We start from the raw sequence: 24,861 nt of genomic DNA, 5'->3' as shown, positions 1-24,861 counted from the left end.
AGCGCCTTCAAAGAGGCAGGTTCGAAACCTCTCGACGCATAATGCACTAATTATTATGTCTACCGTATGTGCAATTTAATAACTATACGTATGTTTAACTTTCTCTAATAATCACCTGTGTCGGTCAACATCGTTTAACACAGGTATAACGCTTATAAATTTTAGTCGTTACCTTCATTACCTGGATTAATTAAACCTTTGCAATGTATCGATCAATTCGTGATAAAAGCTAATGAAATTTTCACGCGTATCTTTTCTTCCTGGTCATTACCATCGTCAACTATTAACTTTGCATTGATAACACTAAACGCGCTATAAGAGCTTGAAAGAATTCAAACAGTTTCACAAGTAGGTACATATAAGTATTTTTCTAAAGATTTAAACAAACTATCCACCTATTGGAGATGGACCAGCTATCGCAAATTATTTTATCTCATACTTGTGCGCAATATAATTTGTAAAATTCATTTTTTGATGGAATAATTTATTAATCAAATTTTCAACAGCCACTATAACTTCTCCCAGAATGGACACCGTCCTTTTCATGTACAATTTATTTATAATTTATTTTATTATATACAACTCATGTACAACATTTAGATACGTTCAACGGTACGGTACATGCACGCTAACTATCTGCGATTTATGGAAACCTGTAAATAATGTTATAAATATTCTACCAAAGTCTGACAACAGAACTTTCCTGGCCAACCTAGTATTTCTATAGTATTCATACGTATTCGATATTCCAAGTACGTACGTACTTATAGACCGTACAATCACAGCCAAATCCAATCTTTTAAATGAATTTCTTCCGGCTAATGTAAAGATCGGCTTGATCTTACATCGCCAACCAGTTACAGAACTAAACCATTTCAAACTTGTTCTCGAAGAAACAAACATTTCAAAGCTCGTAACTTTCTAGCGTCTCTAAGTCTGCCAAGTAAGTAAGTAAGTAAGTAAGTAAGTAAGTAAGTAAGTAAGTAAGTAAGTATCTATACCGAAGAGATGCGCTCGTGTCCATCGCTTTCCGAGTCCTGAGGGAGTTCAGTAGCTTTGATTTCGAAGCCACAGCCGCAACACACGTTACTGCCAATTATTCAACGTACACATTGTCCCATTGTGAATCAGTCGAGAGATGGTGGTCGATTACTGCATCCGAAGTGGAGTCGTTATGTCAATTTGCATAATGCATCGATTAAATAAACGGGTTGCGGTACCGTACGATGTCGTAGAGCACGGAAACCGAAGCATGCCGGCCGCAAAACAACTATTGACAGCCGAATTCTCCACACTGTCCACGTATATCGTAGCAACCATCGAACGTATTGAAATTAACGCGCCCTCCTCCCTTCTTTTTCCTTTCTACCGACCGGTCCCCTACACCTACATATACACCGTCAGTCATCGTGCACGAGCGCCAGCCTCATCACGAACCATAAATGCTTCATAACGATTATGAGCCTGCCGACAGCGTCATTACGGATGACTGACACCGCGGCCAGTTGTCTTTCGGCATTAATAGCAAGCGTAATTGCAACGATCGCGCCGTTTCCCGTAACATTTTGACGGATCACGTTAAATTCGTCGCGACCAGTGAGAATTTCAGCAAGGGTTGACAGCCCCTCGCGCGATCGTTCGTCGGTTAAAGTTCCATTTGACGATTTTTATTGGTTACCTTCGATCAGCTTTATTATCGTCGCGACGACGGATATTGGATGGGTTGCGTATTCTTAGAAAATGATTTCTCCCAATTTTGCCCGGATTTCGTGTATTAATTATTCGTGGTACGAGTCTCGGTTTACATCAACTAGTCTGGAGTTGATGAGTAGGTATAATCTATGAGAGATATTTAGACAAACTGTCAAGGATAGTTTGGATTTTAAATGATATCGCGTGTAATATAGTTTTTATTAAAAATTAGACATCGGAATTATTCAGCTTGCCTATAAAATTATCTTCGTTTTAAAGGCTCCTTTTTGCTTAAAGACTTCTTTGAGAGTGAAAAACTCACGTTCATTGAGCAAAGATAGGAAAATCGAAAATGTAGCTATAAAATATTTATCGTTACGTATATCGAGTCACTAAAACTTTCATACCCATTTCACGGTGAACCAAATTGCAACAGCGAAGATGTACATATATGGTTTATATACCGTATAAGAGAAAGGAGTAGAACGAAATAGAATATTAAGCGGAGCACGGCGTCGCAAAATATTTGCAAATAATCAAAGTCGGAGGTGCGCAGACGGATTAAACTAGCGGCACAGGTGATGGAGACTATCTTTAAAATGATAGCCAGACAGTCTCCCGAGACAAAATCTGCGCGTTATACGACCATTTTACAGACATCGTGTGTCCGGTATTTTAGGTACCGTCTTTACGACCGTGTCGTTGAAAATTGCTTATAATCGCAAATATAATTACAGCTGTATTTTAATCGAACGTTACTAGCTACGCGGATGGTTGGGAATCAGAAGTTTCGGTTACTTACTCGGCTCGTCGACATCGCCAAGGAAAACTTCCGCCGCAACAAACCAAACCATCGTGCTCATCAGCAAAAGCATCCCCTTCATCCTGGGACTGTGTGTAATTGAACAGACTAGTCCTGGCGAATCCCCCTGCTCTCCCTCGAATATCCAACACCTTAACTCCAGGATAGCAAGTTGCTCGAGATAGCTGATAAGTTTCAATGAATCTAGTTCTCCGATAGGTTGAGTTGCAACTTCGCTTGCGAACCGATTCTCTCCGTCTTCTGGGATTCCAGAAGCTATTCGTCGTGGCCCACCGTCGCGCCAACTTCACACAGCACACTCGCTTCTCCGTAACTTCACATCGCGATTTCTACCGCTTCTACTTCCAACTTCTTTTCACCAACTTATCGACACGAACGAATAAACCCGAATATTTACGTACGTACAACTTGGACAACGTTCATCGACGTCGACTGATCGACGATAGTCCAGCTTCCCAGAGACGAGAAAACCGTCGATCAACTTTCGCGTTACCGTGACCGTAGACGATCGCATACACACACGTAGAATAATGCACAGACGCGTGTACAAACTGTGCACGTCGAGCAAACGGATCGAACGGGATTCATTCACGAAACGACCGAACGAGAATGCGGCTCGACGAGGGTGCTTCGTCTTTTTTTTAAAGTTGCTCGGTCATCCCCTTCGATGCAACTGCGTGCGTTCTCTATAAAACGTCTTCGTCGTTATTAATGGAGCTACTCGATCGGTTAATCGTACGCTCCGTCCACGGTCCATTAACGCTCGCTTCATACACGGTTACACATCACACGACTTGCCGTCATCGTTCGCCGATAATGACGTAACGCTGCCCTTTTTCAGTGCAAGTTGGCCGCGTAGGACGCGCTGTTCCAAGCGACGGAAATAGACGACCCCGACGATGCCGATGATAACATCGAACCGGTGTCATTAGGGTCCATCGGATACGATCGCCTCGGAGGGTGCATGGGATGTCATCAGAGTCGCTTTATGGTTCACCATGATGTATCGGAATCCCGCTACGTCCGGTGAAGAGGACGACTCCACTATCTTTTCGATTGCCACGATCACCCAAGACCCACGAATATCGAAACTAACGAGCAACAACGAGGACTCCTATTTTCTGTTCGATAGAACGGTTACAAACTCGTTTTCGTCCTGGATACAGTTCTACGCGACCAATAGCCTCGAAAGTACTGGTAACTTTTGGTCCCGCTGGAAATACCAACGATTAAGGTCGCTTGCTCGGAATCGATGGATTTTTATTCATCCGCTGGAATGCTCCATCGAAACGCAAGAACAAGGACAACCGCTTGTAAAGAGCTATCAGATCGCATCTAATTATATTCCTTTGTTCCAACAGACCTAATTCCCATCCTATTCACTGTCGCAATTACCTCGAGCTGTAAAACAGACCTGTACAATTACGTTAAAGGCGTACACAAAATACGAAAGATAGCACCAATACGACGAATCACGAGTTTTAAGGGCAATAATTTATCTCGTGTTACGATCGTTTTACTAACGGATAATAAGCGAAGCGTATCGGTAGCAAAAATCAGTGGAAGTATGGCGAATATCGACGGAATTCAGGGAAAAAGTCACGTAATCTCAGCGCGTGGTAGAAGGCGCGCTCACTGCTGCGTTGCGGCAGGCCTACTGACAGGGGCAACCGAGCTTTCGGTTCGGGTCGGCACGATTCGTGCGATTTCGCCACCCTTCGGCTCCAGTTTGGCTTAAAGCATTCTCCGACCACTTTTCATACCCCCTCCTGCCACGCTCTGATCACTACAGGCTATTCCCCTTGTTCAACCCCCGGTGAACAGATAAATGTTAGAAAACGGTGTGAGAAGCTCCAACGTCGTATTTACCATTCATTCGTTATCCAGGGGATTAGCGGAGAACGTTTGAAACCGATTACGGGTTATTTAGGTTCTACTCCGTGTGTGAATGTTATGATCGCGCTGTTGATTGACGCGAATAAAGAACATTAGTGTTAGAATCGAGCAGATTCTAGCCAATGATGCTCTGGCTTGATTGAATGATCGAGTCGGTTCGTATTTTATGCGCAGTCCTGTCCATAAGTTGTTCCACGTTTTTTTCGTCTTTTCGTTCCTCAAATTATTTAATCCTTTTCTTTCTATAAACTTTTGACCCGATTAACCGATAATCATCGAATTTTTTCGAAACGAAGTTCTCCAAATAACGGCGAATTCTACCATACCATACCATACATTCTACCATACACGATCACTGTGTATCTAGCGGGTATAGGAGCAAATTTATGTTCAGCATATTAAAAACCATGTTATAAATTCGTATAAAAGCCAATAAAGGAAGTTTGAACGCAAGCTCCTGTATTAATTATTGCTACTTCTCTCATTAAGCTCGTTAAATTTGAATCGCTGGTTAATCAACGCGTATCGTTACCTCGCTTGTTGTTTATCTAGAAAGTAAAAGACAACAGAGGCTCTATATTAAACAGAATAATTTTTAATACAGTACTATGATACATTTATCCATTGTTTCTGTCGAAACATTGTCCACCACAAAGTATCAAAATTTATATCTCAAGTTGTATCTGAATTTTTTAAACGCACCATAAAACTAGCGCAGAAATATTTCAAACTAGTCGTTTACCACATTTTATCGCACCACGTTCTCAGTTCAATGCCTCAATTTCTTATTATTTCAGGATTAATGCGTACATATACAAGTATAGTATATCGAATATTTAAAACGACAAATAAATGATTTACAAAATAATTATTTCTTCGTCATTAAGATTTCCCCCATTTCTGGTATTTACCTATCAAATACAAAAGTACTTACTTTCAATTTTTTATAAGGTATAAAGCTAACGTATTTATGAGCTTGTCCTCATCACCGATTTCGATCATTTTTGAATACACTGTCCCAAGAATTTTTATACGAATATGTATATTTTGATATGAACGCAACTAAAAAAATGGGAACATAAATGAAGATTCGTTTTACCCATCGAAGACTACGACAAACATTTTACCTTAAATACTCGAGATATCTTTGCACGTTGTACGGATTCATTTCCGTACTTTTAAGTTTCGCATAAACGCATAGAAATCCATTGCCTGATTATATAATACGCACAAAGTCCTATTTTATCATTATTGTCAACGCTAAAACTGAGATTCGGATTGTTCATTGTTACTTACAGCACGGCTGAACGGATTTCATTTGGAAGAACGCGGATCTAAGTTGTCGAACCGAAAGGAGCACGCCATATTCGGGAAAAGTCTTAAAGTTGCTGTGAAATCGAAAAGACAATCGTCACTCGTAAATAAACACCGATAACAAGACACCGCTCGAAGCTACTATTTATTAACTATTTATTATTTAGCAATTCGTTGATCCACGATTCGTTTAAAATTTACAGGTACGTGTTACTGTTAGATATACGAAATGTTCATGTTCCATTAGTTACCGTTACTACGCTGTTACCTGTTACCGTATCTTTTTATTAGGAAGTGTATCAGATATCCGGAAATAGCTATCCTACTACCCTCCATCGGCGGTACGACGAACTTAACAGCGTTTCATGCGCTCAGCCGATTTTTACGAAACTTTCATCGGCCTTTGCAACGCAAATACACTGCCGCGAAACCTATTAAAGCGCGGTAGAAAGGACAAAAATGGATTCGTATGTCCGAAAATGTTGCAATATTTCTACGTGGAAAGTCGAGCCAGCCGTTATCCAAACAGCGGGCAGCTTTTTTCTCTCGCCGCGCGGAGAAAAAACTTTCTCGCCTGCAATTGAAAACCGTCCCATTTGAATGTCGAACTTTCGAATGAACATTTTCATAAATATGTATCACGGGTTGGTGCTTTCTCGGCTTTTGCCTTGCTGCAAACTCGACAAAGGGAATAACATTTTTTCCTCCTCGGTATTTCTTCTTTCTTTTTTAATCTTTTCTCTTCGTTTTTCTCGTTTTTCGTCATCCTGAGAATAAACTGAACGGTGCGCGATTGCGATAAACTGTTAAAGCTTGATTATTGGATTACGCAAACCGTACACGTCATTCCTCGTTCATCTCGATGCTGCGGGGAATCGATTTGCGCACGTGCGCTCGATCGGCCAGCCGTGTCGTGGAAATGTACGATGGTATAAACCGCTTCGTGCCACGTTACAGCGTGCTGGGCCGTCTTTTATATTATCGTTTGTTAGGAACTTTACAATATCGACTAGAACTAACTTTTTAACTTTTCACCAGCGTAATAAAACTAATAAAATACCGATCCAAGATGCGTATCTTTCTGTATCTAGAATTAGTTATTAAAATTATTTATTAAAAAACTACTGCGAACTATTTTACATAATATAGGTACATATTTAGTTCCAATTTCTTTGATACACATTCGCAATTTGTGATAGTAGCCTTATAGATCAGCAATAGCGCGTGGTTGTAAATTTGAACGGTTTTTGATAACAAAATACCCTTTCATTTAGATATGTTTGTCAGTATTTTTATACTTTGGACAATAATTCTAGCGTCGAGTAACTAAATATCTCTAGCGCAGATTTAAACACGGACGAACAAATTTCCAGTCGCTAGAAAAAGTATTTCAAAGAAACTCTTTTATCTGTTACGAAACTTGTTACGAGGACGTAACGTTTAAAAGATCGGCAACCTAAAGATACTGTTACCATATCCGTCAATTATGATCTCTCGAGTCCGTTACAAAGGATTTCATCAAATGAAATAGGAGGTGGCACGTTCGTCACCATTACGAGCGGGTTACTAAAAGCACAGAAAAGTCGACAATCGTGCACTCGAGAAGGAAGTTTATTGCTTCTGCAATAAGTTTCTAGGACGCAGCCTAAGAAAGGGGTTAAGTTCAAAATACACACTAGCCACGCGATGCGGAGTACTTTTAGGATGTCTTCCCGTGATAATACAATGGATACCAGATTTATCATGATTCGTTATGATTCTATTCTTCAAACGCTATTGATAATGACAATAACCCGACTTATCGATGAAAAGAAGAAAACACGTTTTGCCATAGAATTTTTTACATATTTTTGAGCTAACATATCGATACGAATTAACTCTGACCTTGTTCGATGTATTAACAAATTTCTAGCAGGAATTTAAAAAATATGTTTACATTTATCTCATAAAAATGTTACGACGAAATCCTTTAATTTGATTAGTGTTAAAAATACTAAACTTTCGTGACGGGATATAGATACTTGTTCGACATCAACTACCGAAATAAGGAAATTTCGTGTTTTGTTTGTTGTAAATAACTAAAACTTCTACGCTTTTCAAATCCTCGCCTTTGTAGAATTATTTTAGTCGGAACTGTTCTACGTTTAGCGATGCGCGAATGTTCATAGTTATACAAAAGCATAGCGTCTCTGTAATAGCACGATGAGTGCAACTTGCGAAATTGAAAATGTTCCATCCTTTTCTATCCACAAAGAACAAGCGAAGAAAATGAAAAAGGATAAGAAAGAAAAAGTAACGATAAAATAAAGGGCGATATTTCGTTAAACAAGGGGAACATTTCATGGCGCGCTTGAAAAGAACAACGACGAAAATAGCCAAAACGAATTCTTTAAAAAGCGCTTCAAGAAAGAGAGGAACACCGCGTCGCGTCGCCGTCGTGACAAGATTTACTTGTTTCAACCCTTTGCCCTCAAACGTCATCCTTGTTTCATCTCTGCCACGTCACGTGTTTCTTATGCCAAACTGTGCAAGGTGTGCAAATCATGAAACCTCGCGCTGTTGCAATATTTAGCAGGCAATTTTCTAGCGAAATTTAACTTGAACAGATTTATTAATTCAACAGTTACCAACGTAATCAAGTACACGTGCATATACCTAGAAATACGTCCTCGACTATCGATTCTCGTTTCCTCTAAATAATTATAACTTGGTTGATTTACATTTCCGGACATAAAATTTTCCATGCTTCTATATTTGAAACCTATATTTTTTAAGCGGATATAGAACGACATTAAATTTTGTTAATGATTGCAGTAAACCACCTTTCGCGTTTGCGAATTTACATCGATTGGATACTACGTATCTAGTTATTCGAGCAAGTACTACCTCTCTCTGACGAGGACATTGCTTTTTCTTTCGAGTCATCGAGCATCTCCACTCTCCAGTTACTCGTCATTTTCATCTGTCTCTCGTATAAACTAACCGACGAATCAAAATCAGATTTGCCAACGTTTCCTGTTTCATTATAAGACACACGATGCATAAATTTCACTGTATATCGTCTCTGTATTTCTTCTAACTATTGATATTCGTGCAAATTAATATCTTCTTAGACGAAACTTTCTTTCCGCTTCCTAAATATTGAAAAAATAGGTAGCCATCTTATATAATTGTAGATAATCTTAGATAGCGTATTTTATATATTTGTTGGCCTTTAAACTTCTTAAATATATAAAAATTCACAATCTACTTATCGCGCTTGATTGCGCTACCTATTACATGTTTATACTACTTCGGGAAGTAACTATGTAATACACACTCGAAAGTTACTCTATTCGCGGTATCTTATTGAATATAACAAGAAAGTATATCTACGTTTGTAGGATTCCGTAAAAGCAAACGAATTCAATATTTCAGAAGCGCAGAGATCCCCGGACACAATAATAGATTTTTCACGGCGTTGCCGATGCAGTTCCTTGAACCGTCTCTAAAAAGCAGCTAGGTGGGACATCGGATTTGCTGACACGAAATCCTCGTTCTTGAACTGAACCCCTGGGATCGGAGCAGATCCGACTCAGGGTAAATATTGGAATCACGATGAATCTCGTAGATCGCCGTCCCGCTAGTCCGACCCTTTCCTATAACGACTTTTGTTCTTGTAAAACTATAACGTTTTTAGAAGCGATTTACTACGAAGAAATATTCTTCTGGCTCTCCCGATTCAGATATATAGATAAAAATAACAGTTAGAACGTTCCAATCCGCTCATATACGATATATTAATCCACGTCGAGCGGATACGATACGGCTACGTTAAACCAAATATAAACGTTAACAATATAAATTTTGTTATTCTTTTATGCCACGAGCTTTGTCATCTTCTTATACGTATATTCTTAAACGTGTGTTGGTTGGAACAATGCCATCTTGTCCGTATCATATTTTTCGAAAATTTTTTCGCATACTTGCACTTTAAATTTCAACAAGACTGTAATAAGTCCCACGGTTGTCTGATTTCCAGCACATCTTGCAAAATTATTTTATCAATTGTCATTTTATTGGCCTCGAAGGTAGGAAACTTTATATTAATCAAATGTTGCGTTTCCTCAGATACATTCGGTATAAGTAAATAGATTTACACAATTTATTTGTTGAATACTCTACGCTCTAGCAACTGTATCCAAGCTTTAACGTGTTACCAATACAATTTCTAGGACCATCATCCATGATCGTCATCCATGAATCTTTCAGCATCGAACACCGCATTCGGATAAATTTTCAGATCTCTATGAATCGGCTAAACAGGAATAAAAATGTTTTAACCCTTTCGTATGGTCACTTTCGTTCCTGAGAACGTGTAATTCTCTAACGCTGTTCTGAAGAGGCATAATGCCACTAGATACTTTCTTAACGTTTCTCTGTACATCGTATAAAAAAAAAAAAGAAAAAATATTCAAATACGTTAATTATGCAGGCGCTGTAAATTTTCTAATCAATAAATGACTTTTCAAATAAATAAATTGCAATGCTTATGTAAAAGGTAAAGGAATTGGGAACATGCCTCCAAATATTTCGTTTCTCTACGAAAATGGCTCTCTTCGACCGCGAATACATTCATCTCGTTACTGAAAGCGCAAGAACCGATCAGGTCGGCGGTGTATCTCGTCGAGATTTCACGACACTCGATCAGCTCGCCTTCCGCGATCAATCTGTCCAGATACTCGTCGAAGTGGTCCGACCACTCTAGCAACAAGTGAAACATCTCCTTCAACTTTCCGAAGGTGAAGACAGGCGAAAGCCTGGTTCTCAAGGGCCTCCATCTCTCCGCTTCTAGTCTGAAGAGATGTTCCGATAATGGCTCGACCTATAAAATATGCGTCGATATATTGGCAAACTTAAGAAATGCTTTTTATCGCCGCACCGGCGAGTTAAATTGAAGCAAGATTTTCGAAAGGCTATTTACTTTCCTTCGACCATCTTTTACCGCCATTTTTTACGCTACATCTCTAAAGTACACCTCGGGAAACAACCTACTGAAACTAAAAGTAATAAATACTGTAAAACCATGGAATATAGAAGGTCCGATGAATTTGTATGTTTTGTAAATGCTAAATTGAATTACTGGTTAACTCGTTAATTGTCATCCGAATTTTACACATATTATTTCCAAAGCGACCAAGGAGAAACATAACTGGAAGTTCGTCGTATCCCGGAGGGGGACGATTGTAAAAGATAAATAACGAATAAAATATTTCCAAATTGTCCACATGCATTTTAGCATTGAATAAAAACGAATAGAATATTCGGAAAATTAAAATTAAAATTAACCATCGATATAAGTATACAGAATCGTCTTTAGTAAAATACGTAGGTACATTTACTATTTTGTGGATTGTATCGATAAAACGTAATGTAATGCTATCGGCAAGGCGATATAAAGGAATCGATACTGACGTATCTAGCCAAATTGGTACCCATCAGTGGCGTTTAAAAGTCTACACGAGTCACATCCAGTAACATTTAATTTCACAAATTAACTCGAATTACATTCGAATTACAAAAATACCTTAACACGCAGGCTGCACTTGCAAACAGCTTCGTACAAGCCGACAAATCTTACGCGATCCATTAAACTTGAAATTGCGAAATAAAAGCAACCGACTTGCCAATCGCTCGCCTGCCTTGTCCCGTTCAAGCTCGGGGCTACATGAAATTTCTACAAAAGCGTAATCACCAGAGATTAAGGGCGAATAAAACAAAAAAACACGTAAGAATCTTTGATCCGGGGATCAGAGAGCGAGTCGAACGCCAAACACGTTCCCCTTTTATCGTGCAATAAAAGAAAAAACCTGCCCTCGCACCCTCTTTTAATGACCAACCCCGTGGAACGTAAATCGATACGCTTCGCGACGCAACGCCGGCAGGCATTCATTTAATTAGCCAGCTTCGACTGAAAACGAAAAAAAAATAAATAAAAGGGATCGAAGAGGAGAGGGAAAAGGATAAAAGAAACGGTATAAGAGTAAAGGGGAAAATAATCCAGTCGTGAGCAACGGGCGCGCACCATGTTGTTACGTCTTCGTTCTCGTTGAAACGAAGCAATTTACAACACAACCAAACGGGGAAAAAGCGCGGCATGCGACGTTGCAGGTGGTTCGTTATGCCATCAAAGGGCGAATCGAGTTCCACTCAAGCACAGTTATTAAATGCAACATACAAACGTGTTGTGCAACATTGATTTTCTCTAATTGCCCTTGTTCCTGGTCCATGGCTGAATTCCCAGCGAATCGTTGTCGTGGATTGTCCTCACCCGTTTCACAGGGGGCAGCGGGTTAATTAATATGCATTGTCATTTAATTCGTCTCCATTGTCGGTACGTGCGCGGGACGAAAAAACAAAGGAAGAGAGACCGAATTTTCACGGACGACTTTCTTGGAAGAGACGAGATCGGGGATTATGTATGAAGGATATGTAATTTATGAAACAATCACCTTTACAAATAGATGAGTCTAAAAAGTCACTGTGAACGAGCCATGGTAACTGTTTATGCATTTTCACGCTAGAGTTATCAGAATGACTAAAAAGACTAATTTGTAGCTTTTTAGAGAAATTTTATACTCGGATAAATAAGTATAATCCATTTGCGAATAATATATTATACATACGTCGCTATACGTGAAAGTAAAAGATATCAGTTCCCTAATTTACGTGATACAGAAACATAATGCTATATAAGTATTGAATGTCTATATCAACTTTTCAAGAGGTTATTAATAACAGATTCTCGACACCGTGAAAAATTTCATGACCGTACATTTAATACCGCTAGAGTGACACGAGTGCAAAAGGGGTTTTATCTTTAATGCGAGTTTCCTATTTTGATAAAATACTGTTTCGTACCTATAACAAGTGGAAAATACTTGGCGGAATTTATTTTGTCCAATTGCGCGTAGTCGTGATAAAGTATCATTTATTGCGCGTAAACCGTGCTACTTTGGTACAGATTATCTCCGTTATCTCTGTAAATAATATTTTATCGAATCGTCTACAATTGCACGAAATAAATAAGTTTTCGGTGCGGATAAAACGTATATGCTACATGTTTAGCGAGTATATTACATTTATCACGATATACGCTAGCTATAAAATATCATTTATCAACTGAATTCTTTTTTACGCGTTACGTTCGTTTCATTCGCGAGTACAGCAAACAATTACAAATTCAAAGCAGCCTGGTCTTTCAAAGAATGCAGTTATCAAAAATCGATAACTTGTATTTTTTGGATTAAAAATACACATATTACAAAGGGTATTCCTGACATTTATAGCGCCATAAAGAAATAGCGTAAAGCCTTTCGATTTAACTAAGTCTAAACTATTAAACATACCAGCAATTTTGTAAAAGCTACTGCAAACTTATCCTAAATATAACAAAAATATCCACATATGTATTTCGTTCCAATCAACCTCTGTTGAAATCTATGGCAAAGGGTTGCATCTTTTTTAGCAGGTTTTAACATCGTACCAACTGCATATACAGATATAGGTGGTTATCAGCGACGATAACGAAGATTAAAAATATCATAAGGGTCAGACTTTCTTATATATAACATCGTACCGAAATCTACTTCTTACGTAGCTTCCTCGAAATGAATTCTTCAAAAAAGTCCATTCTTTCAGACGCTCAAGTTATGTAAAATAATATTAATTTACGTACATATGTACCTATACACTGCATATTATGCATATGAGGGTTGATCGACGCCAGAAACTTTGAAAATCTCGGTAACGATAGTACGTGTCACGTTGAAGTAGTCACATTGGATTACTATACAGTTTGTAAGTATATACTACTTCTTTCAATACAAAGATCCTTCGTTACATATCGCCACTCGCTCTTTTCCTCTTTTCCTGCTTTCCATCCTGCTTTATGCGCTTTCGCTCCATTGTGCATGCTACTGTCAACCATCATTATCCACTGCCGGAAATAGAACTTTTCCCGCTTCCCTGTTCGTCAATGAGACACGGACGTGATCAAAGTAATCCCGCTACAAGAGAAGCAACTGATGAGACAAACTAAACTGTTAGCAAGAAGAAAAAAGAAAGAGTCTACGACGGATACGGAAATGAATGGAAGAAAAGTAACAAAATCGCTTTTCTGCTCGTGTTTATGAAAGAGGAAATTATTCTGTCCGGTTGGATTATCCTGTTCCGTGCTTTTTCTTCATCGTTTGATCGTACGTGACCACTGAAGAGTTGCCTGAATGATTTTCTCCATCTACGACCTGTACTGTATGTGTTTGAAATTTCTATCTCTAAAATGAAACGATAATTGAGCGATTAATTAAAGATAGAGTTTCACGGTTGATTTCTACTGATTCTACCTGAATCGTGATGGGACAATCGATTCGTCTAACCAAATCGATAAATTGAAAAACAATACAAATTCAAAAATTACATTTTCAGATTTATGCTTCAGATTCACGTTTTAATACGAAGAATGTCTAAATATTTTACATCAAAGATCTAAAATAAAATACAAATATAGTCGTTGAAATTCGAAGCTTCTACTAATTCATTAAATATGTACAAAATTGAATCTAATACAGTTTCAAAGAATTGACCATCGTATCATTTCACTATCTTCTGATTAATTTTGATCTTTTGATATTTAGAATTGTGAAATATTTCTCCGCCGGTATCTCTAACCATCGACAATTTTTTATTTGAAAGTCGAAATTTATTCTTTAATTGCTTAAGGCTTCTTCGCAGCTCGAGGCTGATAGACGCTTGGGAAAATTTCATTTGAAATAACGATAAAAAAATGATAATTTAATATAATGAATTATTCCAATTAATTTATTACTTTTATTTCAAAAATAATATAAAAAGTTTAACTCTATAGTTTGTGTGAAGATCAAATAAATGATCAGTCAGTTGTTATCTTACGTATTCCTGTTATAACTTTTTAACAAAGCATTTATATGCTCTATGACATATGGAATATGCTGAAATCGTTTTGCAAAAAAAATCTAGCCCAACCTCTATAGCGGCTAGCCTGAACGATATACATATATACATGCTAACTTGCGTCAAAACCCGTGTGATTTTGCTGAATGTCGCTACATCAAAGGAAACTGTACGCTCGGTGTGGACAAATACTGCAACAATCTTCCTACCTTGTGCACACTGAAATAACTTCGAAGATGAATGAATGACACACGCGCGTTCGAACGAATTTTTATGCGTTCTTGCACGAATTGATATGACTGTGCCTAGTTTCGCTCGTTTTTGCACTGTATACCCTACTCGACGAACCGTATCATAAAAGGGAACTTGGATAATCAAAAAATTCCGAGTTTTTCGAAATTTTGCAGAGTTATGGGAGAAGTATCAGGCAACTGTCTCCTTTTTATTACGTTCTCATTCTTCGGGATAAAAATACATAAAAATGAATAAATAAAGACAAATAAAAACGGACAATTTGTTAGAACTTTGATGTTTAGATAAAACACAACATTCTCTACATCTGATCGTTTAGATTTTTCCTTCGTCGATATCGTCCTTAGATTCAGAGTTCGGAGAAACGATGTTTCATATGCATCATTCGTATACATATATGTTAGTAACAATTGAGATATCGTGGCGACTGTGATCGTGGATCACTCCGCAGGGTAGAAATTCTTGAAATATATTTAAAATATTCGTTGAAATTTTGTTTTAACGAATCGCTTTCGGAATTTCGTTGAAAACCTTTGCATACCAACGTACGTTGTTTTGCATAAGGAATTCGAGGAATTTTGTAATCTCATCATAATCGCCAAATCACAATAGTCATTCCGTAAAAGGCGAATTTTAATTTACTCCGTGAAGTTATAGTCTGTTTAAGATACGATAAAACGAGCTAACTTCGAAAAATATGAAATTACGATTTACGATTATGAAATGCGTGTCACGGATCTGTTCACGGGTTAGTTAGGCGATATACTATGTGTTAATGTGAGCAAAACGACGTATCAACTCGATCTCCGCACTCCATCTTGCACATAGTATCACTATATACGTAATACCGAATATTAATTTCATCGTATCTTCTTCTTGAAGATATTTTTCAACGCAGTGATGAATATTCTTCAAAAGTAAATTCAGATAATGCTGCAATCTTTAATGAATCTTGAATATCAACTTCTATATAATTTCTTTATAAAGGCAATGATGGATGTTCTTCGAAAGTAGATTTTATAACGCAAGAAAAATGAACTTCATTACCTGTTACAAAGTACTGTAATAGGGGAAAACAACCTTTGCAACGTTCTTCGTTCCTCTCCTCCATAGTTTCTCCCGGATACTGAATCCTTGCTAGGTACTTGTAAAAGTTTGCTTGTAAGGGAAGGTGGTCCAATGCATCCAGTTCCTCAGAAACATCACAAAGGTAATCTAATTACGAGCAAAATGTTAGTACCCAGGGCAAACGTAAAGTTCGCGTCGTAATTTGTAATTCCTATGAATTATTATACGATAACTATAACACATTACTAGACGAAAGCCAAAACAAGTTACACTACTACTGTACAGTACCATATCCTCGCATAGTTTTTCGAAAAGCCTTGTCCTCGGTAACCAAGTTCCTATAAGTTTCGTATTTTAAAAATTCACCACTCGTTCCAGGACCAGATTTAGCGAAGGACCCAGATACATCGATGCAAGAGCTTCCTTTATGAATTATGCAATGGATTCACACAGTGCGTCCGGGGTTTTGCTTCGTACGAGTTCCTGCGATCCTCCAAAATAGAATGACTATGGACACAAGGCGGACGTAGGACGACCATTATTAGCATAACCACCAACACGCTTTATCCAATCTAAATTGTTTTCAACCACGAAGATGTCAAGAGTATAAGATACCTGGAACGATTACCATCTACATGGATCCTTCGTAGTATAGTACATTATTAATATATACATCGACGCTATCCAGTCTGAATTCTTGTTGACCACAAGGACGTCAGGAATCTCGAGTAAGTCTGAAGCGATTACCACCTACAATGGATCGTTCGTAAGTAGTAATCGTTCAAAGTATCTTACCGTCATACAAATTCCTGTCCTCGAACATCCGTCGAATCGTGTAAACGACGATGCAGTTGAACGAAGATACTTTTGGAAGCAGTTTTCGCGTAGATCATACAGTTTGCACATTCACCGATAGTGCCATCATCTCTATACATCCTTGTACATAATATGTTCTTCTAGGGTAGCTCCTTGTATGTAAAATACATATACCGTTCTACATTCTACGCGTTACGTTCCAGAATACCAGCAAAACATTGTCTCTGTGGTAACTCGTATTCCACCCATTCGCTATAACCGTGCTCTAATTAAAAACTGTTTGCTATTTGGGTCACAAGGTGCAACAATGTCGATGACCCGTCTTCGTCTTGCCACTGCATAACTATCCAGATATATTTACTTTCTAAATCACTGTGTGAACGTGGAACACCGTACATATACGGCGTACACAGCTGACAATGAGACGCTGTTCTTCCACATACATACACACATATATGTATAGGTAGTATACGTAGGTAGCAAGGGGGTTAATACGTTCATTACGTATGGCGCGTACGTCGTATCTTAGAGCACAGCGTTTCACGGTAACAAGGTGATATCAAAGTGAACGTTTTGATAATAGTAGCCGTTCGCTGTGTCAATTTTCGATATTTCGTGGCAAAATAGTACGCTCCTACGTATATGAACCACACCATGTGTCGGCTATCGATTTGTAAGCGATACCTCAGCTTACTCGAAAAGCGTGTGTTCTGCTGCCAAAACATTTACATACAATGCACAGTACGATTGCTCCTCGCTGTTGACAAAGTCAATTTTCAATCGTTGATAAAGTCTATGCGGAAAAACGATACAGTTAGGCAACTCCAAAGAAATTCATTTTATTTACCTATGAATATAGCAACTCTAGGAATATAGGAACATTTATCGAAAAAATGTATACATTCTTCCCTAATTTCTATTCGTTGTTTACGAATATACTGCCTTCTACCACTAATCGTCTAATATAATCTAATATAATCGCAGATAATATCGTCAGAGACACTTAATAGCTATATATACATGTATACATGAAATAAATATCGAAAACAGAAGATCACTCCAGATACTAACTATGGTAAATATCCAGGAAAAAGGAGCCACCTCGACGATTTCGACGACTGTGAGATAAATCTCAACATTCTGAACAATTTTCTCCTATAGCCATATATGTATATGCATATACAAAAATATTCCGCCGTTCGGCCTTAGTTTTCAAGTTGATTTTGATTTTTGGGCATTACTAGCAAGTATATAGCAATGTTCTCGAATTAAAACCTTCTTAAAAATTAACAGAATTGGAAAACATCGATTATTTTTATATTTGCATAAATAAAACATTTTCGTTCGATCGGAGTCTAAGAATTTCGCACGGTACTGTACTTACATGTATTTCACGATATCTTCGCAATCTTAATACTAAACGATACGTTACTAATTAAAAAAAAATTAATTGTCGCCACTATAGACGCGTTAAGCGCTATAAACTATAGAATTAAAAGCATAGAATTTGCTTTCGTCTAATATTTGTATAATATAGCGTATTGTCTAACATAGCGTGCTCCTCGAATAAATAAAATTCTAGACTCCAATTGACTGATGACATCAGAGGCCGTAACCTTTTTCCATGGGATCGATCTCATTTATCTTAGATTGGTCTACATTTCGATGTGAGAGCACACTTTCGTGTTTCACCACTTTTACCAACGCCACGTGACCGACGTGATAGCGACAAGGAAAGAAAATACGGTGAGTGAGAATAACATTGAGAAATGGAGAGAGATAGAGAACCTATATGCATAATTAGAATATGGTAATGGTACGTTGGCCCATTTGCATCATTGAGAAATAGTTCCATGTCACGGGATTGCCTTTTTTTATATTGACGTCAAGTATAATAAAATGGATAACATAACATTTTCTGATTAAATGTAGATTTAATCTGGTTAAAATGGTTAAAATGGTTTCAAGAAGCCTGCAGAGTCTTGTAATATTTCAATATCGCTTGCAACAACGATATACGCATGATGCTTGACTCTTAGATCTTTAAGCTTTTACGATGATTGATTAATGTCATACTTTTGGTTTTTCGAGATCAGTTTACTTCTTCAGGGTATATCTGAAACTGAAGGTTTTTCTTAATAATACGAAAAATACTTTTCGGTATGTGTTTATCGAAATAGTTTTGTACGAAGTTTTATCGAATGATGGTATTATTTTTGCAAGAAAAAAATGTTAAAGTATAACAACGATACAACTTTACCTCAAGTGCTATACGTTGGAAAAGGAAAAAATATTTCGGTATACAATAAACGTACGAAGCTTATCGAGACACCAACGCAGCTTTGATCTGTGTTGTATTCGATTATGTAAACAAGTCCTGTTGAACATAGAGATTTGTTTAATAATGTCACCCTGAATCGCCATTATTTTTATCTCGATGTGAAATCTCTTGATTGTAGACGATAATTCTACCGAGAAAACAGAAAAAGGCACGCAAATATATAATTAAATGTGTTGACACGCGTCTATTATTAATTTTGCTGCCTCGTTTCTTAATTTATGTTCAAATAAACTCGAGTATATTGTAAAATTTTGATGTAGCTTACAGGATAGCGTTTACTAATATCACCCTAATATTCAAACGTTTTGATATTTGAAGAAAGCATTTGGCGTTGTCGAGAATGATGATCATGATACGTAATTTGTGCATTTCTACGATAATTTAGATCCATTTAGATCATATGTCTGATAACTTTTGTAACTTTTACTACTTACATAAGTCGTGAAATTACAACAACTTATCGGTTAAATGGTCCCATAAACGTCTCAAAGTATCTAAATTAGAACAACGATATCACTTTTCTCCTTCGTATACCTATGGCTGAGCAACGTTATAGTATAGAAAAGACTCAAATATTCGAATAGCATTTTATCCATACTGCTACCGAGAATAACATTCTGATTCGGATGCGGAGTTGAATGAACGATCGACGAAGAATTCATTTCATTTGATATTCGCACAGTAACACTCAGAGAATAAAACTTCACACGCGTAATCGAATTGTACAACAACATTTAAAACTTAAAAGCGGTATATTCGATACAGCAGTAGATATCATTTTATTTTATACTTGATCGTTAACGTCGTAAGGGAAACAAAATAAGGTACGTGCGATGTTATTTTATGGTTCCATTTACCTTTCTCCCTTCTTTTTTTTCTTTATCACTCTCTAGTCGATCTAAATATCGTATTTTATGGTCTACGACAGTATCGTAAGAAATAAAAGACATCGTTACGCGTTCTCTATTAAATTTTATTCGATGATTCTCATCTACAAGGATACCGTAAAATTTAGTTTACGCGATTTCCCTATACCATCGAAAAAAAACTGTTCCTATACCGTGACATCTTCAATTTGTTCGTGCAATTGTGCAATGTTCGAAGACCGCATGCTTTGATCGACGTAATGTAACATCTGAAGGGGAGAAAGGTCTTTCGAGACACGTTCAACAACTGCTGGCTTTTAACGTGTAGATAAATATTATATAGATTAGATAGATAACAATTAAAATATCATGGTAAAAATAAGTGTTGCAATTGCTGGTAAACCTCGTAAAATCTATTAAATTACGAAATTAATCACTTAACGTTTTCACAAAAATCTTCGTAAGTATACGATACAAGACGAGTTCTTTATATGCTCGTTACATATGTATATATATTGTAAAATAGTTTACCAAAATGCAAATGATAATTTGTATCTTATTAGGTATATAATAAGATATTAAAAGAAAAAATAACGAGAGAAAGACAAGTACAAAAAGCTGATAAAAATAAATAAGAAATTCTCGTCTGTATTACATTCTTCGGCATCAAATTTTGTATACATCGGATTCAGAGGACAATTATCGCCATCCACGTTGATTGCTTTTATTATAGGGACTCCTATAGGTTTTGGGTCCGCTGCAACCTCAAAAACTTGTATCTATACGAAGTCCAAGATCAACCGTACCATATATTCAGCCATTTGAACAATAAACACGTTTGCTATTACCTATAAAAAAAATTGTATTATTAATATTCATTAATATCGATATGAATATTAATTTAACGATACGAATAATTCTGTAACTTACTACGATTAGTTAAAACATGATTTTCACAATATCACCAAATATGTATTTTACATAATTTCATTTCGTTTCTATTACAAGAACATATAATTGCTTTTTAACATGAATTATGCATGCATTAATATACATGCATTATATGATAATATATTAATTGAATTCTTTAACCTGTATTTTAATCACTCTGTTTGCATGGTATGATTATGATTTTAATATAAACTATAATACATATCATTAATAGAGAGGATAATAATATGAAACCCATTTTCGTTTTTATAAATTTTGTCTAAGACTATGTGATTAATTTACCTAATTACTATACATACATCTAATCGTCGTTCATTTCCAACTTTCATGTCTAATCAATTAATTAAAAATGAGCAAATAGGGTAAATGATCGATCGAAACTCTTAACGTTCGAACGAGAGTTCGAAAAATGATCAATTTCTCATTTTACATTTTCTGCCTCATTCTTCTCTCGGCTAAAACTAAATGCATCCGTCAGAGATTGAAATTTTTCGGAGAAATATGCCTGTGTATCAACAAAAATGATCTTCTCGGTCTGGAGGCAGCTTCTATCAGTGGCCTTTCTCCTCTTCACGTGACCATATTGAAAAGAATACGAAATAAGGCAGCTCATCGACCGTTAACATTGGCATGCTCCCAGTTAATCGACAAAACGGGCATAACGTGACCTGTATCCGCTATTTTTCGATTCCTGACCTCGAACGAGTTATCGTTGCTGCCTAAAGCAATACATCGCTCACTGGCCAAAAGATAAATATACGATATCTTTGATGCATTCTTTTCACGATGAAGCTCTTGCTCTCGAGAATATCTACCCGAGAACCTAAATAACCCCACGAATAACCTGGACAGTAGCGTTTCTCAAAAAAGGCAAATATATTTGTCATAATGTTAACGTTAATCTTCCTCCTACATTTCCACCTATTTTTGACATACTAAATTTTGTTCGGTGTCGTTCAACGATTGCCTGGAGTAGATTATCAACGCAGAACCTCAATCGTCAGAACATTCAAGTGACATCGTACATGATACAGTTAGTCATATTTGTTTCTTATAAAAAGTTAAAATTATAATACGTATACTTTTTACATTTGATCCTAGAAATACAACAAATCTTGACAATGAATAAATAATTATTTTCTAAATCGCTTATTCCGATTTTCAGTCGATGCATTCGGTTATGCATTCTCAAAACAAAACCTCCATCACAGACTTAAATGTATTGTCAAAATTACTAATTTAGTAATTAGTCGATTACTACGAAAATATGTGCATGTGCATTAACGTGCATTCTGCATAAACATCTGTAGTTCAACGATAATGCGTCGAGCCTAATATTTCCTGAACGAATCGCCTTCGTTAGAAATTCAATTTATCCCTGGAAACATAAATCGACGAAGCGAAAGCGGAAGTTTCGCAAACGCTAACTGACGACCTGCTATCACTTCGATAATACACGGACGCTTTACGAGCTTATTCCAATTCCGACTGGATGGACACACGGTTAAATGGATTTCGTCAATTCATTTACCACTTGATCTAGCCGCGCATTTCAATTATATGTGTACTCTTTGTCAGTAGTATCCGTTAGCGTACCATCGCGACATCGTGGCGTGCACGTGCACACTGCACGCTGCACGCTGCACGCTGCACGCTGCACGCTGCACACTGAACACGCGAGCCACACCAACGACAGTTGCTGATAAAGTCGTGGGAGCGGATGCGGTCCACGATACAATTGAATTAATCTCGATCGAACAACACCGTGCCACAAAACGAAACAGGAAATCGCGTTGCCGCGCGCAAAATCGAGCAAACGCGGCCAGTCCGAATCTATTGCCCGTTATTAGCCGTTACTGTTTTCCAGAACGTTGCTCGTTATTGGCCGCCGCCGCGTTTTTTCTTCCTCTTCCTATCTGTTCCTCTATGCTGCGCTTCGTTAATTAGAATGTAACCGGTGCGACGCGACGCGACGCGATTAAATTACTCGGCTAGAAGTAATTTATACGATCGCGAACCAGCTTGATCGTTCTAAATCCCAGGCACGCATCGGTTTTGTAGTGAAATTTTGTTGTCGGCCCGCAGATTTGGAAAAATCGCGCGTCTCTGATATCTTTTGTAAGGGAAACGTCCAAAAGATAAAGAACGGCGAGGATTTATCCATTCTCGTCGTTGCCGAGATCTTCGAGATAATAGATTTTAGGATAAAGAATATTTATTGCGTAGATACGAGATTTACTTGCTGACTCGTTCTTAATACATCGGAGATTCTCTTTTTTGGTATTATTTATTAGTTAGGAAGAAATTTTTGCTAGTTATTCTTTCGCAGCATAAACAAGAAGTTATATTATATCAGAATGTTAAATATGATTTTCTAAAAATATATAGACATAATAAATGGAAGGAAACCAGTAGTTTCTTTTAACGACATAAAGTTTGTGTACAGGATTACATGCCTAGGAAATTGAACTGCAGTTCCGACAAATTTCGATTCGAATTATAAGTTACAGCACTCTCGTGAATTTATGATACGTCCTTATGTAGATTGCTATTGAGAGAAGCTGTAGAAACCTCAAGTTCTTTAAATTTTAATTAGAATCCAAAGTTTTCCTGCTCATAACTAATTAATCTAAAAGTTCTAAGAGAGGAGACGTTTTGGGGAAACTTGTATTTAAAAACATACTATAAATTCACGTAAGTTATGAAGTTTGTCTTTCATCTTGTGTAGATAGATATGGACAGTACTATAAACACTTGTAACGAGTAAATTTCCAGCTCGTTTTCAATTATAAATTTTTCTACATACAGGGTTATCCACCTAACTCGGAGTCCGCGTAAGCAAGAACGTACGACTATGATAACAATGCAATGTATACGTTTGCTACTGTAATCAAATATCGCTCGCCATCGATGAACTGTTGTCGGAGGTATAATTAGGCGAGAGAACATACAGCGGTTTGATTGTCACCGAAAATCTTTAGATTTGACGTCGCAATAAGGAGAAGACGATCGCTGAGAAAGCGAGCCTCGCGTTTTCGCCCGATCATTTCGTGTGCCTGTACGCTCCTAAAGTTTCGAAGCAAGCAATGGCACCTGGTTCTATTCCCACGTCTAACTCAATTTTGTTCTTTTAATTGCTGATATTTTGGATTGCGCTTACCTGAAATATAATTACAAAGTACCTTTCTTTTAAATTGCATCCAACCGTCGGAATTACGAGTGAATTACAATGAAATTGTTCGCGTTCCTGCGAACATCAAGGTCCTTCTTCTATTTCGTCCAGTAATTTCCATTTTTGACGTATTAAACATTTAGAGACGCCGAACTAACGCGAGAAAAATCATACAAGAAAGTTCGAATGTTAACGTTGTAACGATATACTCTTTTTACTTACATATACTTACATCGATGATCATAACGACGCTGAACAAGAAACAGATGTACCGTCGATAGCACAATTTCAAGACCCATGTTTTCTCGTACAGCCTGTTGATCTTATAGCGTACCATGAATTCGTTAAATTCGTTAGCTTGGAGATCCGAGGGAACATAATTCTTCTCATCCGTGAAATGTCTTGGGGAAGACGATCGTCCAACGATGAACGAGGTTAAAAGGAAAAGCGTATTACGGTAAATCATCCATGCTATGCCGAAGGTTCAAATTGCGTTTTCTCTCAAAGTTCATCCGATCGGAGATTCGAATTAAGTTAGCCTGCTCGTTTCGAAGAGCCCTCCTTGGCTCCTGGAGCTTCCAGTCCGCCTCCATTTGCTTCTCCACTTTCTGTTTCTGCAAAGTAGCTATACGGTGATCCAAAATATTATAATCTTCCTTTGACGGAATCGCTGGTCCATAATCGTCGCACGGCACCGCTC

General features: G+C 37.4%; 1 protein-coding gene across 2 annotated transcripts in view; it reads right to left on the bottom strand.

Moving 5' to 3' along the window:
- Nucleotides 1-24,861, bottom strand: part of LOC100646141 (hemicentin-1) — a 98,528-nt gene that overhangs the window by 51,026 nt on the left and 22,641 nt on the right. The window contains exon 1 of one of the 2 annotated variants that reach the window (XM_020863252.2): nt 2,495-4,363. The exons of the other annotated variant lie outside the window; for it this stretch is intronic. Coding sequence (XP_020718911.1) covers nt 2,495-2,576 — 82 coding nt within the window. The 5' untranslated portion in view covers nt 2,577-4,363. Of the gene's footprint in view, nt 1-2,494; nt 4,364-24,861 lie in introns of those variants that run through there. 2 annotated transcript variants of the gene reach the window in all.

This window comes from Bombus terrestris, chromosome 5 (assembly GCF_910591885.1).
Source record: "Bombus terrestris chromosome 5, iyBomTerr1.2, whole genome shotgun sequence".
Lineage (NCBI taxonomy): Eukaryota > Metazoa > Arthropoda > Insecta > Hymenoptera > Apidae > Bombus > Bombus terrestris.
Note: the sequence above shows the minus strand (reverse complement) of the source record. Positions and strands in the feature narration are given on the sequence as shown.